The 23,017-nt window shown below is 55.8% G+C and overlaps 2 protein-coding genes across 2 annotated transcripts; both read left to right on the top strand.

The window, feature by feature from the left end:
* Positions 1 to 3,731: 3,731 nt before the first annotated feature.
* On the top strand, positions 3,732 to 16,847 carry TGM1 (transglutaminase 1; the record flags this gene model as incomplete). The annotated part of the gene is made up of 14 exons (XM_081096437.1): positions 3,732 to 4,044; positions 4,194 to 4,382; positions 5,305 to 5,553; positions 5,933 to 6,051; positions 6,183 to 6,290; positions 6,720 to 6,894; positions 7,319 to 7,457; positions 8,485 to 8,588; positions 10,485 to 10,573; positions 11,044 to 11,197; positions 11,305 to 11,589; positions 11,684 to 11,844; positions 12,185 to 12,321; positions 16,452 to 16,847. The coding sequence occupies 14 exons, from the start codon at positions 3,732 to 3,734 to the stop codon at positions 16,678 to 16,680; spliced, it is 2,451 nt and encodes an 816-aa protein (XP_080952563.1). The 3' UTR covers positions 16,681 to 16,847.
* A 3,029-nt stretch (positions 16,848 to 19,876) lies between these two features.
* Positions 19,877 to 22,576, top strand: TINF2 (TERF1 interacting nuclear factor 2). Its single transcript, XM_081086182.1, has 9 exons — positions 19,877 to 20,380; positions 20,530 to 20,634; positions 20,715 to 20,816; positions 20,890 to 20,997; positions 21,083 to 21,179; positions 21,353 to 21,815; positions 21,904 to 21,971; positions 22,078 to 22,169; positions 22,303 to 22,576. Exons 1-9 carry the CDS (start codon positions 20,189 to 20,191, stop codon positions 22,480 to 22,482), a joined length of 1,407 nt encoding a protein of 468 aa, XP_080942308.1. The 5' UTR covers positions 19,877 to 20,188; the 3' UTR covers positions 22,483 to 22,576.
* The last annotated feature ends 441 nt before the right edge of the window (positions 22,577 to 23,017 follow it).

The raw sequence follows: 23,017 nt of genomic DNA, 5'->3' as shown, positions 1-23,017 counted from the left end.
TTCTGATTGGTGTTAGGCTACAAACCAGCGCTAAGTCTCCAAATGGAAGGACTCATAAAAGTCCCTTCCATGACCTGCCCCTCCCAGGTGCGCTCTGCCCAGGGGCCCTGGCTCTCATTCACCACAGCTGAGAAGGCTGTTTCCCAGAGGAGTGGGTCAGAGCGGCCTTGCTCCACCCTCTTAGAACAACAGTATCCGTCTCCATTCTTTGGTTGAAGAGCCACTGAAAATACTTGATCCCATTTGATCTTCATAAGCTCTCAGAATGAGATGATTAGGCCCATTGGACCGGCGAGGAAACTGCTGTTACGAAGTGCCCACGATTGCTGAGCTCAAGTGCTAGAGCAGCGATTCTCAACCTGTGGGTCGCGACCCCTTTGGGGGTCGAACGACCCTTTCACAGGGGTCGCCTAAATACATCCTGCATATCAGATATTTACATTACGATTCATAACAGTAGCAAGATTACAGTTATGTAGTAGCAACGAAAATAATTTTATGTTTGGGGGTCACCACAATATGAAGAACTGTATTAAAGGGTCACGGCATTAGGAAGGTTGAGAACCACTGTGCTAGAGCCAAAGCTGCCTGTACACCTTGCTCTGGGATTCCAGACTCTTGCCTCTGTATGGATATGGATATGGTCCTGAGCCCAGTGTCCGCTCCCATGGTGACCCCCAATACACAGGCCCATGCACACATGTACCTTCGTGCATTTACACTCTCACACACACACCTTGTCCTGACTGAAATCCCTGAGACACTTGAGCTTCCTGGAGGGAGGAAAAGGAGTGGCTTGGGTTAGGGCACTGAGTCAACCTGGCTGGGTGGGGAAAGAGAAAAATCGATTGAAACGAGGGAGAGAGTGTGACAAGACAATTTTCTGATTCCCTGGAAATCTGTCTGGTCCCACATTTGCTCACATCCGGCCCTCAGGGTCCTGCCCCTTCCCTTCCCTATAGTGATGAACAGATAGCCCCTGGACAAAGTCCTTCGGCTGACCTGCCTCACATCTGCCTGGGATTTTGATTCCCCTGGTGGTTTGTCTGGAAGTGTTGGAGGTGGGGCAGACTCCCTGCAGGGCTGGGGCTTGAAGGTGGATTGAATAAGGTCAGCTCCAGTGTGGAGAGCTCCCTGCCTCTGCCCCCACTCCCTGAGGCACCTCCCTGCCTGATGCATCATCAAACTCAGTCTCTCCTCGGTCGACTTCCTTGTGTCTTCTTGCCAACCCTGTTTTCACTGTCTTCTGTTCAGTGGCCGGTGGGCAGAGCTGGGACACGGGTGGGATGGAGGAAAGGGGCCCCAAGAAAGGGGCCCAACCTGCAGAACCTCCAAGAAAGCCTCCCTGAAGACATCTGGCCGCCTCTACTGGGTGTCTCCCCTGTGCCAGGGTGGAGTTGGGATGGACACAGGGCAGGTTCCTAGAGCTGGTTGGTCAGGATTCCCAGGAAGAATTCAGGGCTGGAGAACCCAGGACTCCAGCTGACCAGACACTCCTCTCAGCGAGAGAGGGAGGTATTCCGCCGCCTGGGGAGGGGGTCTCAGTTCTCACCCAAACCTCAGAGTTAGGCCTCCGCTTCCCCCAAGCCCCCAGGCCGAGGGGAGAAAACTACTCTGACCACCCTCCGATCCCAAACTTGGAGAGAGACACAGGAAGCTGGTAGCTGCCCACTCATGCCAGGGCCGTGGAGGAAGAGGGCGGGGGTCAGAGGAGCTGGTGGAGCCTGCAGGTCATGGATTGGCTGGTGGAGCCAGTCTGAGGGCCCGGTTGCTGATGTCACCTTGGGATTCAGGGACCTCCCTGGGCAGGATGCATACCAGGACCAGGCCAGTTTCATAGGGGCTATGAGACCACCGGCAGGCAGCCTGAGCTGGACAACAGGGGGTCAGCTGGACAGGGGTGTGCGTGAAAGGGCTCCGCCCCATTGCCCTCGGAGGGGCTCCTTAAGCTCGCAGTCTGGCAGGAGTCAGCCTGGAGTGAGGGTCCCCCCAAAGCCTTCCACTTTCCCCCAGCTTCAGCCCTGACCCCGACCCCAGCCCTCCCTGGCCCCACCCTTAGCCTGCACCACCCCGTTTCCCCAACGAGGTTTTGACGGGGCTTTACTTCTCACCCCTACCTCCGGAGGGGCTGGGCCTCGATGGAGCAACCAGGCTTCCCCTTATTAGCAGCCGGCCCCGCCCTCCCCCCACATAAACCACTGGCCGCCCGCCCCACACCTTCCACTCGTGCGGCGGCGTCCGGCGCGTCTGTCCTGCCCCATCAGTCCGGACCTGTTCCTCCCGGGCCGCGCCGCTCCGCCGCTCCGCGCTGCCCTCGCCAGCACCGCCTCCAGGTGAGGCCCCGACGGGCTCTGGGATGCCGCGCCCACCACGCCGTCTGGGGGCCGCGCGCGCCCCGGTGCGACCCCGCGGAGGGGGTGCGGGCCAGCCCCAGCCTGCGGGCGCAGCCACGCTGCTCCGATGTGCGGGAGAGCGCGGGCTCCAGCGCCACGAGCCGCCGCGCCGGGTTGACCGACGTGGGGAATGCCGGGGACCCCAAGCCTCACTCCCCGCCCGCTTGTCTTTTGCCAGAAGCGTTGGGTGGGGAATCTCTGCTAGGAAATGGGTCCTCGCTGGCGGGGTGGCTGGGTTGGTTGGGGCATCACCCAGTAGAGAGAAAGGTTGTGGGTTTGATTCTCGGCTCGGGCGCGGGTGGGAGGCAACTAATTCATCTCCGTCTCTCTCTCTTCTTCTCTCTCTCTCTCTCTCTCTCTCTCTCTCTCTCTCTCTCTGAAAAGTAATGGAAGGATACTAGTATCCTCTAGTGAGAAGGAAGGAAGGGAGGGAGGGAGGGAAAGGAAAGAGCCTTAGCCAGTTTGGCTCAATGGGTAGAGCGCAGCCTGTGGACTGAAGAGTCCCCGGTTTGATTCCAGTCCAGGGCACATGCCCGGTTGTGGTTTTGGTCCCTGGTGGGGAAGCGTGCAGGAGGCAGCTGATGTTTCTATCTCCCTCTTCCTTCCTCTCTGAAATCAATAAAAATATATTTGGAAGGGAGGGAAGGAGGGAGGGAGGGAGGGAGGGAAGGAGGGAGGGAGGGAGGGAGGGAGGACTCCTAATGTGGCCAGCTGGTCCTCAGACCTCTATCTAGACCAGTGATGGCGAACCTTCTGAGCTCGGGTGTCAGCATTTTGAAAAACCCTAACTTAACTCTGGTGCCGTGTCACATATAGACATTTTTTCATATTTGCAACCATAGTAAAACAAAGATTTATATTTTTGATATTTATTTTATATATTTAAATGCCATTTAACAAAGAAAAATCAACCAAAACAATGAGTTCACGTGTCACCTCTGACACGTGTGTCATAGGTTCGCCATCGCTGGTCTACTCTAGACTGAGGAGCAGCGTGTGGAGGGAGCAGCACGGGAGGGGGGGTGGCCTGCTGGGTCTTGAGGATGGTCTGAGCAGGTCTCTCTGCTGGGCATCTGGTTTGCGGGGTGTCTGGGGAGGGGGGCGCCTCCCCACTTCAGGGCGGAGGTTTCTGAGGTAAAGCCTGAGCGGGGCCTCCAGGGAGGGCCTCTGGTTGGGTCTGGGGGAATCTCTGGATCAAAAATAAGCCCATCTTTGTCACTGGCTGGCATCAAAGCAGCCCTCTGCACGGCGGGTTTCTGGCTGGGCTGGCTGGGTGTCCTGGGGAAAGGAAACCTGAGAGGTGACTGACCCGAGCCTCCCTGCCTCTTCCACGCAGACATGACGGACGGTCCTCGTTCCGATGTGGGCCGCTGGGGCCTGAGCCCCTGGCAGCCCCCCACCTCACCCTCCCCGGAGCCGGAGCCGGAGCCGGAGCCGGACAGACGGTCCCGCAGAGGAAGCCGTTCCTTCTGGGCTCGATGCTGCAGCTGCTGCTCCTGCCGGAGTGGGGCGGACGATGACTGGGGGACTGGGCCCCACAGAGACTCTGGCTCCAGGGGTGGAGGGTCCAGCTCTGGGGGACGAAGGCCTGGCTCCCGGCCTATCTCACGGGGCAGCGGTGTGAACGCGGCCGGAGATGGTGCCATCCGAGGTAAGGCTGGCCTGTCCGCCTGAGCTGAGAGCCGCAGGCCTCAGTGGGGACTGGGGCTCCCCCTGGCATCTGGGAGAGCCTGGGAGGCTAATGCTGGGGGCCTGGGCTCCCCCAGGGCGCTTTGCTGACCAGGAGCTGTGACTTTGCAGAGGGCATGTTGGTGGTGACGGGTGTGGATCTCATGTGTTCACGCTCGGACCAGAACCGCCGCGAGCACCACACGGACGAGTTCGAGTACGATGAGCTGATCCTGCGCCGCGGGCAGCCTTTCCACATGATGCTCTTCCTGTCGCGGCCCTACGAGTCCTCCGACCGTGTCATCCTGGAGCTGCACATCGGTCAGTGGGGCCTGCGGTGGGAAGGGTGGAAACTCGGACATCGGGGCTGGCGAGCAGGGCCTCCCAGTCCTGGTATTGGGGTCAGAGGGGCGTCTTCGGGCTCCTCCCTCACCTCACTCCTCACCCTGTGCCGGATCCGGTGGGTGCAAGTGTGTGTGTCCCTAGGGGTGTGTCTGAGGGGAGGCTTGGTGTTCCCATTTTCCTAAGCTCACCTCCGAGCCTCCAGGGGCATCTTTCTCAATACTCTTTCTCCTCGGATGTTTGCTTGGGTGTTGCTGCCCTGTGTGTCTTTCTGGTTCTGCTCTCCATCCTGCTCTGCCCTCTCTGCCCAGTTCCGTCCCTGTTTCCTCTGTCTCCGTGGCCCCGGTCAGGTGCCTCCCTCACCGCGTTGCTTGGTGGCCGTTGACTACGCAGGCTGGTGATTACCAAGCTGCCGGGGGCGGGTGACTCCTCGTACCCTTTGATTAGGCCCCGGCCTTGCCCACCCCGCCTCTAATTTTCCAAGTACCCACCACCTCCACCAGGGATGCCCTGGGCTCTGGAAGGGGCAGCCCAGGGGGCAGGCAGGGTTGGCCTTCAGGATCTGGACTGCCTTTCCCCGTGAGGTGGAGGCATCTGGGCCCGGCAGGGCAGGAGCTGGGCCAGGAGGCAGGCAGAGGGTGACGGTGGCCTGGTCTCTCCTGCCCACCTCTGCCTTCAGTGTCAGGGGAACAGGTTTGGGACGTTGGACTGGGTTTCTGTCCTGGCATGTGGACAAGCATCGGGTGGGGACAGAGCTGTTCTGACTGTAAGGCGATGGCCCAACTCAGGGGCACACTCACTGGCTCATACACATCCTGGGTGGGGCTGGGAGAAGTCTAAGGCTTCGTCCCCCCAACTGCAGGGAGGCCTCACCAGCTAATTGCTGCTTTCCCCATTCTAGGAAACAACCCCGAGGTGGGCAAGGGCACCCATGTGATCATCCCGGTGGGCAAGGGGGGCAGTGGAGGCTGGAAGGCCCAGGTGACCAAGTCCAGTGGGCAGAATCTGAACCTGCGGGTCCACACCTCCCCCAACGCCATCATCGGCAAGTTTCAGTTCACAGTCCGCACACATTCAGAGGCTGGCGAGTTCCTGTTGCCCTTCGACCCCCACAATGAGATCTACATCCTCTTCAATCCCTGGTGCCCAGGTGAGCCTGCCGGAGTCAGGGCCAGGGGGTAGACAGGAGAGAAGGAAGGTCGGGCTTCCTTTCCGAGGACCCAGCTGGGGGCCTGGCCCTGGGAGAAGCCAGCCTCCCTTTTTCCAGGGGAGGGGCTCTAGGTCCTATGTAGACAGGTGACCACCTCAAGGTCACACAGCCTCGCTTCTCCTGGTGAAGGGCCCCAGTTACAGCCACCCTCCTCCCACCATGTCTGACATGCTCCCTCCGTCCTTCCTGGGAGGGGCGCTTTCAGGCTAGAGGGGTCCCTGTTCTTCCTCTGTGGGCATGAGTCCTGCAGAGCTGGCCTGGGGCAGGGGGCCGGGGAGAGGCCTGGAGGGAACCAGGCATGTGTGTTCTGGGGATGCAGAGGACATCGTGTATGTGGACCGTGAGGACTGGCGGCAGGAGTACGTGCTCAATGAGTCTGGGAGGATTTACTACGGGACTGAGGCACAGATTGGCGAGCGGACGTGGAACTACGGCCAGGTACAGCGGGCCAGGGCCAGGTGCACTCGGGGAGCCAGAGGCAGGTGGGGAGGGGTGGGAGAGGAGAGGCTGGCCTAGGGTCCAGCGTGGCCACCTCGGGCTGCGGTCACCTCTGCCCTCCCTCCTTCCAGTTTGACCACGGGGTGCTGGATGCCTGCCTGTACATCCTGGACCGGCGGGGCATGCCATATGGAGGCCGTGGGGACCCAGTCAGTGTCTCCCGGGTCATCTCTGCCATGGTGAGCACCCTCATGGCTCTGAGCCCTACTGTGTGTCTGCCTGCTGCCTCTCTGGCCTCCCTCTTCGGGCCTTTCTGATTCCTCCAGGACCCCAGCCCTGCCCTGCCCTTGCAAATGGTATCCGGGGAAGGGGTCTCACTCCTTTTCTCTCCTTTGCCTGTCCCCCACCCCACCCTCCCTGGCTCCTGTCCCAGCTCTTATGGAATGTAGGGCCAAACCCAATACTTGGCACACCCAGGATTCACATTCTTGTGTCAGACCAGAGGTGGGGGAGGGGGGGAATGACGCTGGGAGGGGTGGGCGTGGCTCAGCTAGATCCTGAGGCATTTAGGGGTGAGAGTGTTTGTAGTGCCAGGGGCTGGGCCGTGACCACATGGCAGATCCTGAGCCTCTCCTCCAGCTCCTCCCATCCCATTCTGTCCTGGACAGGTGAACTCCTTAGATGACAATGGGGTCCTGATTGGGAACTGGTCTGGCGATTACTCCCGAGGCACCAACCCGTCAGCGTGGGTGGGCAGCGTGGAGATCCTCCTCAGCTACCTGCGCACCGGCTCTTCTGTCCCCTACGGCCAGTGCTGGGTCTTTGCCGGTGTGACCACCTCAGGTAGTGGAGGGACTAGCACCGGAGGGGCCTGGGCCGGACAAGGAGGAGGGCGGGGAGCCGGCCTACACCGTCATGAGCCAGGCCCAGCTGTGGCTACAGTGTAGGGGCAGGTGGGGGTGGATGGGAGGCTGGCCTTAATTATCATTAATTAATGTTAACAACCAGAGAGAAGCCTAGGGGAGGGGAGGGAGAAGAGGCAGGCAGGGGCAAAGCCAGTCAGGTGGCCCGGCTTCCCCTAACCCCAACACACCCTGACCCAAAGGCCTCCTCACCCCAGTGACCGCTGACCCAGCTTGGCAACCCCATTGCCCTTCTCCCCCTGCTATTCCTCACCTGATGCCTGCCCTGCCCCCCCCCCCACCCCTGCCCTGGCCCTGGGCCCTGGGCCCTGGGCCCTGAACCCCCAACCCTGGCTTCTCTGCAGTTTTGCGCTGCTTGGGCCTGGCCACTCGTACCGTCACCAACTTCAACTCAGCGCATGACACAGACACCTCCCTCACCATGGACATCTACTTCGATGAGAACATGAAGCCGCTCGAGCATCTGAACCACGATTCTGTCTGGTGAGGCTGGGGCTGGGGCTGGGGCTGGACTGCTTGCCCCTGCCAAGAACAGTGAGCCGAGCCCTGGCCAGGTGTCTCGGTTGGAATGTCCTCCCGTACCCCAAAAAAGCTTTGGGCTCAATTTCTGGACATTGCACCTACCTAGGTTTTGGGTTCAATCCCCAGTTGGGGCACATACGAGGGACAGCCCATCAATGTTTTTTTGTTTTGTTTTGTTTTTTATTGATTTCAGAGAGGAAGGGAGAGGGAGAGAGATAGAAACATCAATGATGAGAGAGAATCATTGATTGGCTGCCTCCTGCACACCCCCTACTGGGGTCGAGCCCACAACTAGGGCATGTGCCCTTGACAGGAATCTAACTGGGGACCCTTGAGTCCACAGACTAACACTCTATTCCAGGGGTCCTCCAACTTTTTAAACAGGGGGCCAGTTCACTGTCCCTCAGACCGTTGGAGGGCCGGACTATAGTTTAAATAAAAACTATGAACAAATTCGTATGCACACTGCACATATCTTATTTTGAAGTAAAAAAACAAAATGGGAACAAATACAATATTTGTATTTGCATGTGGCCCACGGGCCGTAGTTTGAGGACCCCTGCTCTATTCACTGAGCCAAACCAGCTAGGGCTTTTTCTTTCTTTCTTTTTTGAAAGATTTTTTTTTATCAAGTTTTAGAGAGAGGAAGGGAGAGGTATAGAGAGAAACATGGATGTAAGAGAGAAACGTGGATCTGCTGCCACCTATATACCCCCTGCTGGAGATCAAGCCCACAACCCGGGCATATGCCCTGACCAGCAACCTTTCTGTGCATGGGACAATGCCCAACCAACCGGCCATGGCCCATCGATGTTTCTTTCTCTCTCTCCAAATTATCCTCTCTCTAAAAGTCAATAAGAACATATCCTCGGGTGAGGATTAAAAAGGAACAAACAAAAAAAGAACAGTGACCTGAGACCGTGACCCTGAGGGGTGCGGGGTGGCCGGGCGGGCTGCTCAGACCCAGGCTCCCTCCATGTCTGCCCAGGAACTTCCACGTGTGGAATGACTGCTGGATGAAGAGGCCAGATCTGCCCTCGGGCTTTGATGGTTGGCAGGTTGTGGATGCCACTCCCCAGGAGACCAGCAGTGGTGAGTTGGGGCCCTGCCTGGCTCCTGAACCCCACTTTGGCTTTGTCCCCACATCCCCAACCTGGGTAACAAACTCCAGGGTCAGTGCTGGACGGGGCCTTGGAGCCAGGTCCTTTAACCCCATGGTTCTTAGACTCATTAGCCATGCGGCCTTTAGTTTATTTTTACCTTTCTGCATAACTATATGCTTGACCCGGCGCATGAAAATTCATGCACTGGAGGGGGTCCTTCAGCCCCACCTGCCCCCTCTCACAGTCCAGAAGCCTTCAGGGGCAGGAGGCGAACCAGCAATCAGGGGAAGGCGACACCCCATCACACCTCTGCTACTGCCACTGACGGCGGCGCAAGCCTTGGCCAGCCCTGGTTACCTGAGTCTCGGGCGGCCCTGGGCAGCTGGGCAGCCGCCATCCAAGGCTTGCCTGTGTCTCAGACTGGCCCTGGGTGGCTGGGGGGCTGAGGGACAGGGGGTCTCCAGAGGCAGGCGCACGGAGCAGCCGGGCCGGCCCCGGCAGGGCTGAGGGGACTGGGCACCACCATCTTGTGGCTGTGGGTGCTGCCATCTTTGAGGGTGGGGCAGTCAGTTAGCATATTCCCTTCTTATTGGCTGTGGGCGCTGCCATCTTTGCAACAGCCTGAGGGTCAATTAGCATATTCCCTCTTTATTAGATAGGATAATGGTTAATATACTCAAATGGTTCAAAAGTCAAAAAAAGACTGCAAAAATTAGGCCTGTCATATACTTTGTTCTCAGACAGGACCTGCCCCTTTTCACCTTAACACTGCAGCCCCAGGCAGCCAGCCTGCCCCCCTGCTGTCTTCCTTCCGCCTCCCCTTCTTCACGCTGGGTCAGGTAGCCCTCACCTAGCCTACGTTTCTCCTCTGGTCTCTGGACAGACCTCTCCCGCTCCATCATCTCTGTGAACAGTGTCCCCTGAGTTATGCAACCCAGAGGCATCTGTGATGCTGGAAACGCCTGGCCCAGGACACGGCGAGACCTGAGTTCTGGCCCCACTCTGGGAAGTGGTGGGGAGGGTGGCAGGCAGAGGCCCTGGGGCCAGTCAGACCCGGGCTTGATTCCAGCTTGATTACTTCTTAGATATGTCCTCATGGGAAAGGCCCTTGCATCTTTGGGCTTTGGTGTTCTTGTTTGTAATATGAGGGTAATATATACCATACAGGGTGGTTGGGAGGATCAAATGAGAAGTCGTATGTTAGAGAGACTAGCAGCATTCCCAGACCATAGTAAATATTAGCTCCTTCCATTCTCTTGTATCCAGCTGTCTTGTGAGATCCTGGCATCTACCTTGCTTTTCTGAGACGCAGTTTCCCCAGCTATAAAAGAAGGCTGTAGTGCTAGGTATTTTCTAAGAGTCTTTCCTGTTGGATGGTGTCCTCTCCTGACAAGCATCTTCCCTGTTCACCCATCTCCTCTAAAAAACCCTCCTGAGCATGATGAGGCCAGACTCTACTTCCCACCAGCTCCCCGCTGCGCCCCCAGAGAGGGCACATTGGGCTTAGAGCTGAGGGCTTGTTCTGGATTTTTCTGGAATGGTGTCTGGGATGTCATTGGTCTCCCAGACTGCAAGCAGAGTTATCGTGGGCTCTGGAATTGTCTTGATATAGAGGGTTCTGACCTCTGGGGATCACAGACAGCCAACAGCCAACTTCAGCTGATGGAAGAAGAATGTGTTAATGATTTGGTTGTCCCCAGGGTTGGTCCTGCCCCGCCCCTGCCCCCACTGACTGAGGCCAAATGGAACTTCACTCTTCTGTTTGCCCTCTCTCGGGTAGACTGGTTGGCAGCTGACCCCAAGGCAGTGGGCACTAGGCCTAAATGGGTGGGCCCCTCCCAGGATCCTTGCACCTCTCACCTCCATCCTGCCCTGTCTCCCCTAGGCATCTTCTGCTGTGGCCCTTGCTCCCTGCAGTCCATCAAGAATGGCCTGGTCTACATGAAGTACGACACACCCTTCATTTTCGCCGAGGTGAGGGTTGTGCTCCACGTGCCTTCTGCAGGCCAAGGCCCGGCGTAGTCGTGGGTTCTCTGCTCCTGACTTCACCGCTGACTGATCAGCTGTGTGTCCTTGGGAAAGTCATTCTAAGAGTCTTCGTTTCCTCCACTAAGGGAATAATAATGGCTGTCGTGCTTCCTGTATTCAGGATCAAAAGAAATAATGGGTATGAAACGGCTTTACAAGTCATAAAGTCAGCGAACGAGCGTAAGGGATTACTGTTATTAATGCCAAAGTGCTTTGCGAGGAGCCTCCCAGACCAGCCTCCCTGCTCTCTGGCCTCGTCTGGCTCAGCTTGGAAAGTCTCCCTGTTTGGCTCTGCCAGGAAGCTCCCCGCCTTCACACCTAACCCTCCCTGCTGCTTGGAGGATCCAGGGAAGGTCCAACCTCAGACCCTGTGGCTCGCTCACTGCAGCTCACACCCCGCTGCCCTCTCCCCATAGGTGAACAGTGACAAGGTTTACTGGCAGCGACAGGACGATGGCAGCTTCAAGATTGTGTACGTGGAGGAGAAGGCCATTGGCACACTCATCGTCACAAAGGCCATTGGCTCCAACATGCAGGAGGATGTCACCCACCTTTATAAGCACCCAGAAGGTACCATCCCCCAACCCGGCCAGCGCAGGCCCAGGCCGCATGTGCCCACTGAGCACTCACCCACCCTCACAGGAGCCGTAACCTCACCCTTGACCCTCAACCCCCAGGCTCAGAAGCAGAGCGTAAGGCAGTGGAGACAGCAACCGCCCATGGCAGCAAACCCAATGTGTACGCCACCCGGGACTCAGCTGAGGACGTGGCGATACAGGTGGAGGCCCAGGACGCAGTGATGGGGCAGGATCTGGCGGTCAGCGTGGTGCTGACCAATCGCAGCAGCAGCAGCCGCCGCACCGTGAAGCTGCACCTCTACCTCTCGGTCACCTTCTACACTGGTGTCACCGGGTCCGTCTTCAAGGAGAACAAGAAGGAAGTGGTGCTGGCTCCAGGGGCCTGTAAGTGCTCCTTCCCCAGCCCTGCCCCCTAGATGGCCAGGGAGGCCGTGTCTGGGGAGGCAGGCCTCCGTGACACCATGCCTCTTCCCCCCAGCGGACCGTGTGACCATGCCGGTGGCCTACCAGGAATACAAGCCCCACCTTGTGGACCAGGGGGCCATGCTGCTCAACGTCTCAGGCCACGTCAAGGAGAGCGGGCAGGTGCTGGCCAAGCAGCACACCTTCCGTCTGCGCACCCCGGACCTCTCCCTCACGGTGAGGGCGGCTGGCTAGAGCGTGAGGGGTGGCCTGGGGCTGAGGGAAACTGGAGCGGAAGGGGACAGGGTGCTAAGTCAGGAACACGACGGGCTGACGAGCAGTTCTAGGAGGAAGAGACCAGAGGTTGGCTCCGGGTTCTCAGACCTCCATTTTCTCCTCTGTAAAGTGAGATCGCATCTCCCCGATTCTGCGGTGGCTTCTTGGCTTATGCAGAGCCTCCTCTCGGGGGCAGACGTGTGGGACTCGAGGAGGTTTGGACCCCTCTCTGATGCGGTGTATGGACCCCATGTACTTGACCGGGGTCTCTGATGTGGGGACGGGTCTCTTTTTCTCTCAGTTGTTGGGAGCAGCTATGGTTGGCCAGGAGTGCGAAGTACAGATTGTTTTCAAGAACCCCCTGCCCATCACCCTCACCAACGTAGTCTTCCGGCTCGAGGGCTCCGGGTTACAGAGACCCAAGATCCTCAACGTTGGGTGAGTCTGATGCCGCCTTGGCTGCCTCCTGGGCAGCCTGGGCCCCACATTGCTTCCTCTCTTGGTCAGGATGGTCAGGATGGTACCATCTGTCAGGGTCCGAGAAAGCAGCTTGGGGCCAGCCAGCAATACCATCTGACTCAGTTCAGTCCAAGCAGGTCTAAGAAGACCTGCTGCGTGTGCAGTGCTGTGCTGTGTCCCCGCCCTGCCTCACCATCTAACTCACATAGGAATTATTAGTAACTCACCACTCACATTGCCCAGCGCTCAGGAGTTGACCAGCACTTTCAGGAATATTTTCTCATTTAGGAGACCATAAAAACCCTTTAAGGTGCGTTAGAGATCATCATATAATTAAAAGCAAAGCTTTGGCATCCCAGAGCAGGTTCAAGTCCCACCTCCATCACTCACTGGCTATGTGCCCTGGGCGGGTGACTGCTCCTCTGAGCCCCCTTTTACTCCGCTGTAATGTGGGGAAAACAATAGTACCTGGTTCTGAGGGTCATCCTGAGCACTGAATGAGATGCTGCACTAACACCTTTAGCACAGTGCTTGGAGCAAAGTTAGTGCTCATTTGATTATTGCCACTATCACCCCCACCTTACAGATGGGGGCCCTAATGGCCACGTCTCACAGGGCCCCATGGCTCATAAGGGCCAGACGCCCTTCTGCGTGGCGCACGCCGCGTTAACACGCTTAAGCCTGTTGCTTGGTTTGAGCCATGAGAGCTGAGCAGCAGTTCCAGAGGCGAAGGCCCTGCACCCCAGGCCCTTACCAGCCTCCTGGACCTGATCCTGAGCCAGGCGAGGCTGTGTGAGGGCCTCACACATGCTTAGGTTCCTGGGCTTGTGCTGTCATCTCTGACACAGACCCACCCAAGTGCCCTGTCCCTCCCCAGGAACAGTACAGAGGGAAAGCAGAGAAGGCCAGAGGCTGACATTTCAGATCAGCGTTCTGGGGGCCTGAGGGAGAGAGATGGCCTGTGTGAGGGGCTGGGTGCGGGAAGCAGAGGGTCCCTGCCCACCCTGCGGAACATCCCTCCCCCAACACACGCACGCATGCACGCACGCACACACACATGCACGCACGCACGCACGCACACACGCACACACGCACGCACGCACACACTCTCAGTCACAGCAGGCTCTGCGTGGTGGTGGCCTCCACCTTTGCCAACAGGCCAAAGCTGAAAAGGATAGATGCTAACAGGCATGATCTTTGCCCCAGCCCGAACCCTGGATGATGTCATATGTCACAAAGGAGCGCTTTCTCCTTATCTCCCCACAAGAGTCTCTGGCAGCTACGAGAGTGGAACTGGGGCTCCCAGATAGCTCCTCCCTGCAGGCGTCTCTCACCTGCAAGTGATGGAAGGAGATTCCCCTGTTCTGAGAGGTCCCAGAGCTGGACGCCCCTCGGCAGCCCTGCCAGACTTTTGAGTCTTGCCTCCTCCCGGGAAGAAGGAGAGGGCCCCCGAGCTAAGCACGGAGACCTGCCCCATCTCTTCCCTGCGGGCTTGTATAAGGCCCCCTTCCCATTAAAGGTCCCAGCCTCCCCCCATGAGAGGGTTGGAAAGTGGTTTCTCAAGGCAGGTCCTCCCTGGTCGGCCTGTGGCTCCTCCGCTGCTGCTGGCCCAGGCCAGGGCCACCAGGACAATGGAGAACCGGAGGGGAAGTCCCTGAGCTGCTGGTTCAGATACACTGGATTCCAAGATGGGTGTTACTTTGTTCCCGTTTGCACATCAAAGACTGTGGTATGGAGCCCCATTATAGCATAAGGTGTGCCACCCAGAGTGGTGACTAGCCATTTAATAAACATTCCAGGACTTACTCCTCCAGATGGCTGTTGTCACCACCAGCCCGGCACCAGGACAGGCTGAAAGTCTCTTTCAAACCCTTCTCGGGAATTTCCCCGGAGCCTGAATCCTAGTCTCCAGAATATTCCTAGGGCGGTCTCCCTGGGGGTGCATTTACCTTTAGGGAAACAGCCTGAAGTCATCTAGAGCTAAGACGAGTTAATCAGGTGGGCAAACAGGGTGGAGAATAATGCCCTTTCAATCAGAAATGAAGCTTGGCTGTAAAGGGGGGACGGGGACACGGGCGTCTGGGTCCTCGTGGCATGTGTGTGATTTTCAGTGATCTGAAGAAAAGCCCAGGAGAAGTTTTAAAAGGTGTTTCAAGCACTGGCAACATGGCTGACCTCGTGCATAATGGAAGGACAGTGCTAACTCGGGATGTCTAAGGGAGTTGGTTTCTGTGCCTGCACTCATTGTTACAGGCACATTAGAGCGTTAGCAGCTGATGCGCTGAGCTTAAACTCCGAAGCAGGGGTGTGGCAAAGGGCTCACCTGACACTGAGCCCAGGGCAGGGAGAAATCCTGACATCCATGCTGGAAACTGCAAAGCAATTTCTCTTGGAAATAACGTTACAAATAAAGGCCAGGTTCTGGAATAGTACAGGTTGATTGTAGTGCAGGGCAAGTAGACCTTAAAGACTGGTCTGAGCCTAAACAGTTTTACCTCTGTATTGATGGAAAAGTGGGCACAAGTTAAAAACACAAATTTGTAACCAGCCAGAGTATAACATACCTACTAAATTATAGACTTAATTGCTAGTTACCTGCTATGATAGGAGGTCTAGCAATTAGGTCTGTAACGTAAGTTAGACTTTATCTCCCTGCCTCCCCCTGCTCTCCTCCTGCATGGAGCTTGGAAGCATCTTCAAGACCATCTGCTACCACCCCTTATTTTATATTCACTTCAATCTGTAGACCAGAAAGTGGGGATCAGAGAAGTTCAGTAACATGTCCTAAACCACACAACCGGCAGTGGTACAAGAAGGAGTACAGAATGGCCCAGGGACACCTCTTGCAAGCAAGCAGGCTTCAGGCTAAATGTTTTGCCCCAAGGAGAGCTTATCCTTGAAGTTCGGATATTGGTTCATTCTCTTGGAGGACTGGGGTGTCTGCACCAGTGTGGCTCCAGGGAGGGTCTCCATGGCAGATGTGAGTTGAGTGGGGGCCACAGGTAAGGATTGAGGCAGAGGCAGGAAAGGATAGATGCTAACAGCCATGAGCAGGTGTGATATAAGTACAATCACAGTCAGTAAATAAAGCACACATGCAGATTGCAAAGAAGGGCCAGGTTCATTTTCCTGAGGGCAGGAGGTTCTCAAGGAGCCCTCACTGAGTAGGTGGGGTGAGCCTGCACAGGCGGCCAGGGCAAAGCATAAAAGAGGAGGTGGGTTCAGGGAAGGGAAGGAGCCCATGGAGGCTGGTGGGCAGGAGGAATGGTGGGGGTTGATGAGATCGTGCAGGCCGGCAGGCTGAGTCACAGTGAGCCTGTGTGTCAGGTTAGGGAGCTGCAGTCTCATTCCTTAAGCACCAAGGAAGCCAAGCCCTTGAAGGGTTCAGTTCAAGTTCGAGTGGTCAGAGAATAGAATGGAAATATGAGATGAAAGGCAAGAAGGCCAGTTAGAAGGCTGGTGAAACTGATTCTCAGAGGTGTGGTCTGGGAATAGATTTTCAGAGATCCATTAAGAAGGGAGAAAATAAAAGCACTGTAGTGTGTGTGTGATGCACATACATACACACAAACATGTATGTTCTTGGGAAAGACTTCCCTTTTTTTCTGAGATAACATTTTCCCAATGTTTTGGGGATTAAAATGCTCCTTTGGAAAGATGATTGTGGCAGAAGATAATTAATTTTCCTCCACTTTCTTTCTTGGCAAAACTGAAAGTATTTGGCAAGACTGCGTTGAGCCCCAAAGTCTCCATTTGAAGTGTCCTTGGTCTCAGAAACCCCATGTGGGGCGGGGATGGTCTGGTTAGCAGCAGCTGGCAATGGAGATGAGGGGGAGGCGGTGCAAGAGTTTGCCCAGGTGTCTGTGGGAGGGGGAGGGAGGAGCCGGGATGACTGGGACATTTCTAACTCAGGCAGCTATGTGGGTGACTGCTGATCTGTGTGGAGGTGGCCTTGGGACTCAGGCTTTGTCCTGGTCCTGGGTGTGGGGATCCCTGTTGTGCCTGAAGGGCTCCACCTTCTGCTCCTTCCTTCCTGGCTGCCCCGCCAGTCCTTCCTCCCCACTCCGCCCCGAGTCACCCCAGGCCCATGACCCTGTCTCTGCCCACAGGGACATTGGGGGCAACGAGACAGTGACGCTGCGCCAGACGTTCGTGCCTGTGCGACCAGGGCCCCGCCAGCTCATCGCCAGCTTGGACAGCCCACAGCTCTCGCAGGTGCACGGTGTCATCCAGGTGGACGTGGCCCCAGCCTCCGGCAGCCGGGGTGTCTTCTCAGATGCCGGAGGCAGCAGTCGCTCAGGAGAAACTATTCCTATGGCTTCTCGAGGTGGGGCTTAGCCCTGGGCCAGGAGCCATGGGACTGGAGTCAGATGAACAAGGACACTGCCTCAAGACGGGGGTCCGCTGTAGAGCGGCTCCCCAGGGGCGCGGGCGGGGAGGCCGGGGAGGGAGCCTATCTTCACTTGCACTGGACAGCACAGAAACTAATAAACCTTTTTTTAATGAAGTGCTGTTCTGTCCATCTGTCTGTCCACGCTGGGCCAAGCAGTGTGAACCTACTGTCTGTCCCGGGGACACCCGCGGCATTTCTGGCGCCCCTGGCTCTGAGAAGCATGGCTGGCAGGTCAGCAGCTCTTCAGATTGGGCCTCCAGTGCCTATCTGACCAATCTCCCCTCACCCCAGGGTGCTTCTACGGCCAAAGCCCTTCTGAAGGCCCGGGACTGCCCCTTCCACGGCACCCCCTGGGGAGAGAAGGACCTGAGTTCCCTTTTGTATGCACGTGCTTGGGTAGAAATAGGCTGGAGAACTCACTGAGCAGCAAAGCTCCTTTCTACTGTTTATTTTCAAATATCCTTGTCTAAGAATTAGTATACAAGTAATACATGTCCAGAGTTGAAAATTAAGAAAATATTGAAAATTGTAAAGAAGGAAGTAATAGTCTTCAACCACCACCATGTACAGTAAAGAACTATTAACATTGTGTTTCATATGCTGCTTTCCCCCCAAGTCACCTCTGATGAGCACTTTCTCCCAGCGTTAAACAGTGGTTGGCATCCTGGGTAAAGACTGGGTGAGAGTCTTCACCTCCAGCCGCTCTCCCGGGCCTCCTGAGCGCGCTGCTCAGCCTCGGGGTGTTGGAGTGAGTCCAGCCTCCACCCCAGGCTCTTGCTCCTCCAGGTCCACTCTGCCTAGGTGAGTTCTGCTGGTCTTGTGGTTTTAAGGACCACTAACTCCAAAAATTGTATTTGTTTTCACTGAACCTCAAACTCGTAAAATTTTTCGGCCTTCTCAACATCTCTACAGTGTTTCATAGACGGCCCCAAGCAAAACAACTCTTAAGATCAAACTCCTGACCTCCCCTCGTATATTCTCCTGCAGCCGCCCCTATGTCAATAAATGGCAGCTCGATCTTTCCAGTTTCTTAGGCCCACTACCTTGGAGTCATCCTTGACTCCTTTCTCTCTCTCACATCCCACATTCAGCCTGTCAGCCAATCTTGTTGGGTCTGTCTCCCATGCCCACGTGTCCAGAATCTGGCTGCTCCTCGTCACCTCTACAGCTGCCGCACTGCCCAGCTGCCTTCCTATCTCACCCGCATCGCTGCCTCTGCTTCCTAATCGTATCCCCACACCCACGCTTGCCCTTTGACACACTGCTCTTCACAGCAGCCAGAATAAGCAGGTGAATTTGATTGTGTCAATCCTCTGCTCCTTCCTTCCCACAGTGCCAAGCATGTTCCCACTCTAGGGCCTTTGCAGGACTCGGCACTTGGCCTGACAAGTTCCTCCCCAGACAGCTCCGTGGTCTGCCCCCTCTTCTCCACCATCTTGGTGAGGTCTTCCCCACCATCCCACCCTGAAGCTGCACCGTCCTCACCGGCTTTCCCGCCTTCCTCTCGGGAGCATGCCTGCACTTTCCCTTCCCCTTCTTCCCTCAGGCGCATTACCTTTGCCTTTCTTGCTCCTAAGCTCCAAGGGCCCTTCTTTTGCTGCGGTAACTTGTTCCAGAAGCCCAGCTGGCTCACTTCTACTATCTCTGCAACTTTCTAAATAAACTTTGTCTTATAACTAAAAACTAAAAATTAGAAATAAAGTTGTAACATCCTCCATGCTCTCTATACTCCTCTTGCTTTATTTCCCTCCATAGCACATATTCCTTTTTTTTTTTCTTTGTTTTTCTGCATAGCACATATTACCATCTGGTGCTCTCTATATTGAATTCTTTGTATTATTTGTTATCAAATTTTCTCTACTGGTACTGCCCCATCCTAGTCCTCCCTCACTTGGGGGAAGGAGTGAAGCACTAGCCGTCTCAGTAGCCCTCCCCTGCCTGGTCTATTCTCAATTTGGCAGCCAGAGAGATGTTTTGTTTGTGTTTTGTTGTTGTTGTTTAAATATATCTTTATTGATTTCAGAGAGGGAGAGAGAGGGAGCCCTAGCTGGTTTGGCTCAGTGGATAGAGCATCGGCCTGTGGACTCAAGGGTCCCAGATTCCATTCCAGTCAAGGGCATGTACCTTGGTTGTGGGCACATCTCCAGTAGGGGGTGTGCAGGAGGCAGCTGATCGATGTTTCTCTCTCATCGATATTTCTAACTATCCCTCTCCCTTCCTCTCTGTAAAAAAATCAATAAAATATATATTTTTTGCCGAAACCGGTTTGGCTCAGTGGATAGAGCGTCGGCCTGCGGACTGAGAGGTCCCAGGTTCGATTCCGGTCAAGGGCATGTACCTGGGTTGCGGGCACATCCCCAGTAGGGGGTGTGCAGGGGGCGGCTGATCGATGTTTCTCTCTCATCGATGTTTCTAACTCTCTCTCTCCCTTCTCTCTGTAAAAAATAAATAAATATATATATATATATATATATATATATATATATATATATATATTTTTTTTTTTTTTTAAAGGAAAGGGTAGTTTCACTGAAGTCCTGTAAGGTAGTCAGGGCAGGTAATTCATTTGAGCAACAAAAAAATATACACTGTGTGCCAGGTTCTGTACTTGGCGGTGGAAATAAGTAGACACTGGGGACAGACGAGTAAAACGGTCCGTGAGGGACTGCCTGGACTAAGCGCACAGCAGAAAACAGAAAAATGAAACTATTTTACTTTTTAAAAAAATTTTAAATTACATGATACAAAAAGAAATACAGAAAAGCTCATGAATTACTAGTATCACCAACCAAAGAAAACCAGGTAACAATCCGATGTGTCCTTCGAACTCTGAGAAGGTGGCGCCCTCTCCTGCTGGGTCGGAGGAACAGCTCAGGTCCCACCGGCAGCGGCGTCCCAGCCGGAGGCTTCGCTGCGCCGGGCGGCGGCCGGGGGTTGAAGGGATTCCGGTGGGTGAAGATGACGGAGGGGACAGCGCATGCCCCGCTTCACACACCGGACAGGCAAGCCTCAGAGAGGGACGGCGGGGGCGGGGCGGGGGCGGCCGCCGGGGCGGAGCTTTGTGACGCGCTGTCGCGTTCCCCGCCTTCTCCCCTCTCCCCCCGCCCGTGACCCATTGGTTTCCCATTACCGCCCTTTTCCGGGGCGAGAGAAACCGGTCGCAGGGCCGGAAGCGCGGCAGTCCTCGGGTTCGAGACAACGGCGCCGTTTAAGGCAGAGCGAGCGCCCTGGAACCATTGGGGCCGCTAGGTTCTTCAGCCCCGCTCCCGCCCAAATTGGAGAAAACCTACAAAATTCTGGCGGCCTGTGGGAGGGCGCTGAGTCGGACGGCGAAGCGCACGGCGCCCCGACACAGCCGAGCGCCTGGGGGCGCCGGAAGCCCCGCCCCTGGGCGGAGTCAGAGGCCTTCGGGGAAGGACCTCAGCCCCGCCCCCGCAGCCGAGCGCGCCGGCCATGGCCGAGCCCCCGGGGTCCGGCCCCGCGGCCCTGCGCGTAGCTGCCGCTGCCACCTGGCTGGTCGTGCGCCGACGCCGCGTGGAACATTTCCCACGAGTGTTGGAGTTCCTGCGGTGTCTGCGCGCCGCAGCTCCTGGCTTGGTTCGCTACCGCCACCACGAGCGCCTGTGTATGGGCCTGAAGGCCAAGGTATTGGGGCCGGAGGGACCGAGAACAGGAAGAGGGGAGGGGGCGGGATGCAAGGATCAGACTAGGACAGACCGCTGGAGGGGGTGGGAGCGGTTGCAAAAGGGGAGCTGGCCCCGAAGTGGGAATTCTGAGCTCAGTCCCACTCACAGGTGGTGGTGGACCTGATCCTCCAGGGCCGGCCTTGGGCCGAGGTTCTGAATGTCTTGCATCACCACTTTCCAGAGCCTGGGCCTGTGGTGCGGGACCCCAAAGCTGTAAGTAATCCCTGGAACCGTCCCCACCCACAGTGAGTCCTCGGTGCCCCTAATGTGTCTGCCCGCTTTACCTTCAACAGACAGAGCAGGATCTGAAGAAGATCTCGGAGGCACGGGAAGCCTTTTGCCAGCAGGTGAAGCTGCTGGCAGAGGCCCCTGTGGATTTGGCTTGGAAGTTGCAGGTGAGACTAGCGAATTTGGAAGCTATGATTTGGCTTTCTAGTCCCCTCCTGACCTGCTTTTTTCTGTCTGCAGGAACTTGAACAAGAGTATGGGGAACCCTTTCTGGCTGCTATGGAAAAGCTGTTTTTTGAATACTTGTGTCGGCTGGAAAAAGCACTGCCTACCCCACAGACACAGCAGGTTTTCCTAGGCTTAAACACAGAGGGCGGAGGGCGGGGTGGTTGGACCAAGGTCTGTGGTCTTCATGCTCTCTCCCTGCCCACAGCTTCAGGATGTGCTGAGTTGGATGCAGCCTGGAATTTCTATCACTTCTTCTTTTGCTTTGAGCCAATATAGTGTGGACATGGGGTGGCCACTTCCAGGTACCAGGGCCATCTGGAAAAAATTAGGAATTTGGGGGTGGAATATGTAGGCTGAGGCCTTTTGAGACAGCCAGCCCCTTGGAAGGATTACATTGGCTTAAGACCCAGGAAACCAGGCTGAGTTTATGTGTTACTATCTCTTCTCTTTATAAGGAACATTCTTTTCTTTCTAGAGTGCTCTGTTACTAATTCAGTGAACATGTCAGAGCCCATGGAGCCCAGTCCTCCTCAGCAACCAAGACCAGCACTCCATCAGCCTGTGCCAAAAGCCAAGCCTGGCCCACACCTTCCTCACGGAGCAGCCTCAAGAAAGCACCCAGAACCTTTGGCTGGCCACCACTTCAATCTGGCCCCTCTAGGCCAGCGAAGAACCCAGCCCCAGTGGGCATCCAGTAGGGTAGGCCATAAGGAGCGCCCCACAGTCATGCTATTCCCCTTTAGGAATCTGGGTTCACCAACCCAGGCCATATCTAAACCTGAGAACAGGAAAGAACAAGGGGCACACGTGGCAGTTCCAGCAGGTGACGTCAGCACGCGAACAGCCTCCACTGGAAAGTCTAGGAGTCCACCCCAGACCCTGGGCGGCGGGACTGTGAAGGAGAGCCCAGTTGACTTGTCAGCCTCGGAGCAAAAGGAGTGAGTGAACAGTTGCTTCTGCCTACTGACAGCACACGCCTTGCCTGCTTTCCCTCCATCCTCTCTTCTTTGCTTGTTCCCACCCCAGGGATTGCTGGGACTGCCCCATGGAGCCCCTGAGACTGTCATTATCACCTCCTAGGGCCAGGAAGCCAGGTAGGTATACTGAGTCAGGACTGGATCAGACAGCCTCCTCTCTCGGGACGCTTGAGGGCCTGTGTTCACCTAGAGGAGTACTTTGATTCTGGTTTCCCTCTTGCAGTGTGTCCCCCATCTCTGTGCAGCCCTGTCATTACCATAGGGGACTTGGTTTTGGACTCTGATGAGGAAGAAAATGGCCAGAGGGGAGGAATGGTGAGTAGGGAGGAACAGAAAGCTGGGGAAAGAAGGAGATGGGGCAGAACAAGACAGAAACCCATGCTCCCTGAATACGGAGGGCTCAGGGAATGTTTCAGGTGACAGGATCTCCCTGCTCCTTTCTCTGCAGTTGTCTCTGGAAAACTATGAGAAGACAAAGTTTGACACCCTAATCCCCACCTTCTGTGAATATCTCCCTTCTTCTAGTCCCAGTGCTGTCTCTGCCCCTTCCCATGACCATATAGACTCTTCTGATAGGACCAGAATGCCATCTGCATCTCCTTCCTCCTCACCTCTACAGGCAGTTTAGTGGGGATAAAGTGGAAGCCCAGGCTTGGGTTGTTTGACGATATGGCCCAAATTACTTTGTAATGCTTGATCATTAAACTTTCTGTTTGTTAAAACACTGTGTTGCTGTGAGGGAGGGGAATTAAGGCTTCTATAAGGTCAGTATAAATCATTCCTTAGAAACATAACTGGCCTCTCCAGGCTAAAAGAATCCCTTTGCTCTTTTACTTCCTTTGGAAAGTGTTGTTCAGGTGTATCAGAGAGATTACCAGGGCTGAGAGCCTGGATGAGAAATTTCCTTTTGCTATTCTGAAAATATCTGTGTGTCCTGATGCCAGAATATATACTCTGTAAATTTTCATGCTGCCAGGTTATCTAGAGGGTTAGCACTTGAATGGAGATGCTTCACAGAAAAAGTACTTACTGTCCTCGACTCCACTGGGTCAGTGCCATCTCCACCTCCACTTTCCTGGAGCCAGCACCCAGACGCCAGGCTTGTGTAGAAAGCCCCAGAATCTCTTTACAGTCACTAGAATCTCTCTTTATGGAGACACTTA

The sequence above is a fragment of the Myotis nattereri genome (genome assembly GCF_964212035.1).
Source record: "Myotis nattereri genome assembly, chromosome: 1".
Classification (NCBI taxonomy): Eukaryota; Metazoa; Chordata; class Mammalia; order Chiroptera; family Vespertilionidae; genus Myotis; species Myotis nattereri.
Note: the sequence above shows the minus strand (reverse complement) of the source record. Positions and strands in the feature narration are given on the sequence as shown.

Coding starts and splice junctions, on each gene's coding strand:
- TINF2 (XM_081086182.1), top strand. CDS start 20,189: ATGGCCGAGCCCCCGGGGTCCGGCCCCGCGGCCCTGCGCGTAGCTGCC. Junction 21,816..21,903: donor TCAGCCTCGGAGCAAAAGGA/GTGAGTGAACAG, acceptor TTCCCACCCCAG/GGATTGCTGGGACTGCCCCA. Junction 21,972..22,077: donor TCCTAGGGCCAGGAAGCCAG/GTAGGTATACTG, acceptor TCCCTCTTGCAG/TGTGTCCCCCATCTCTGTGC.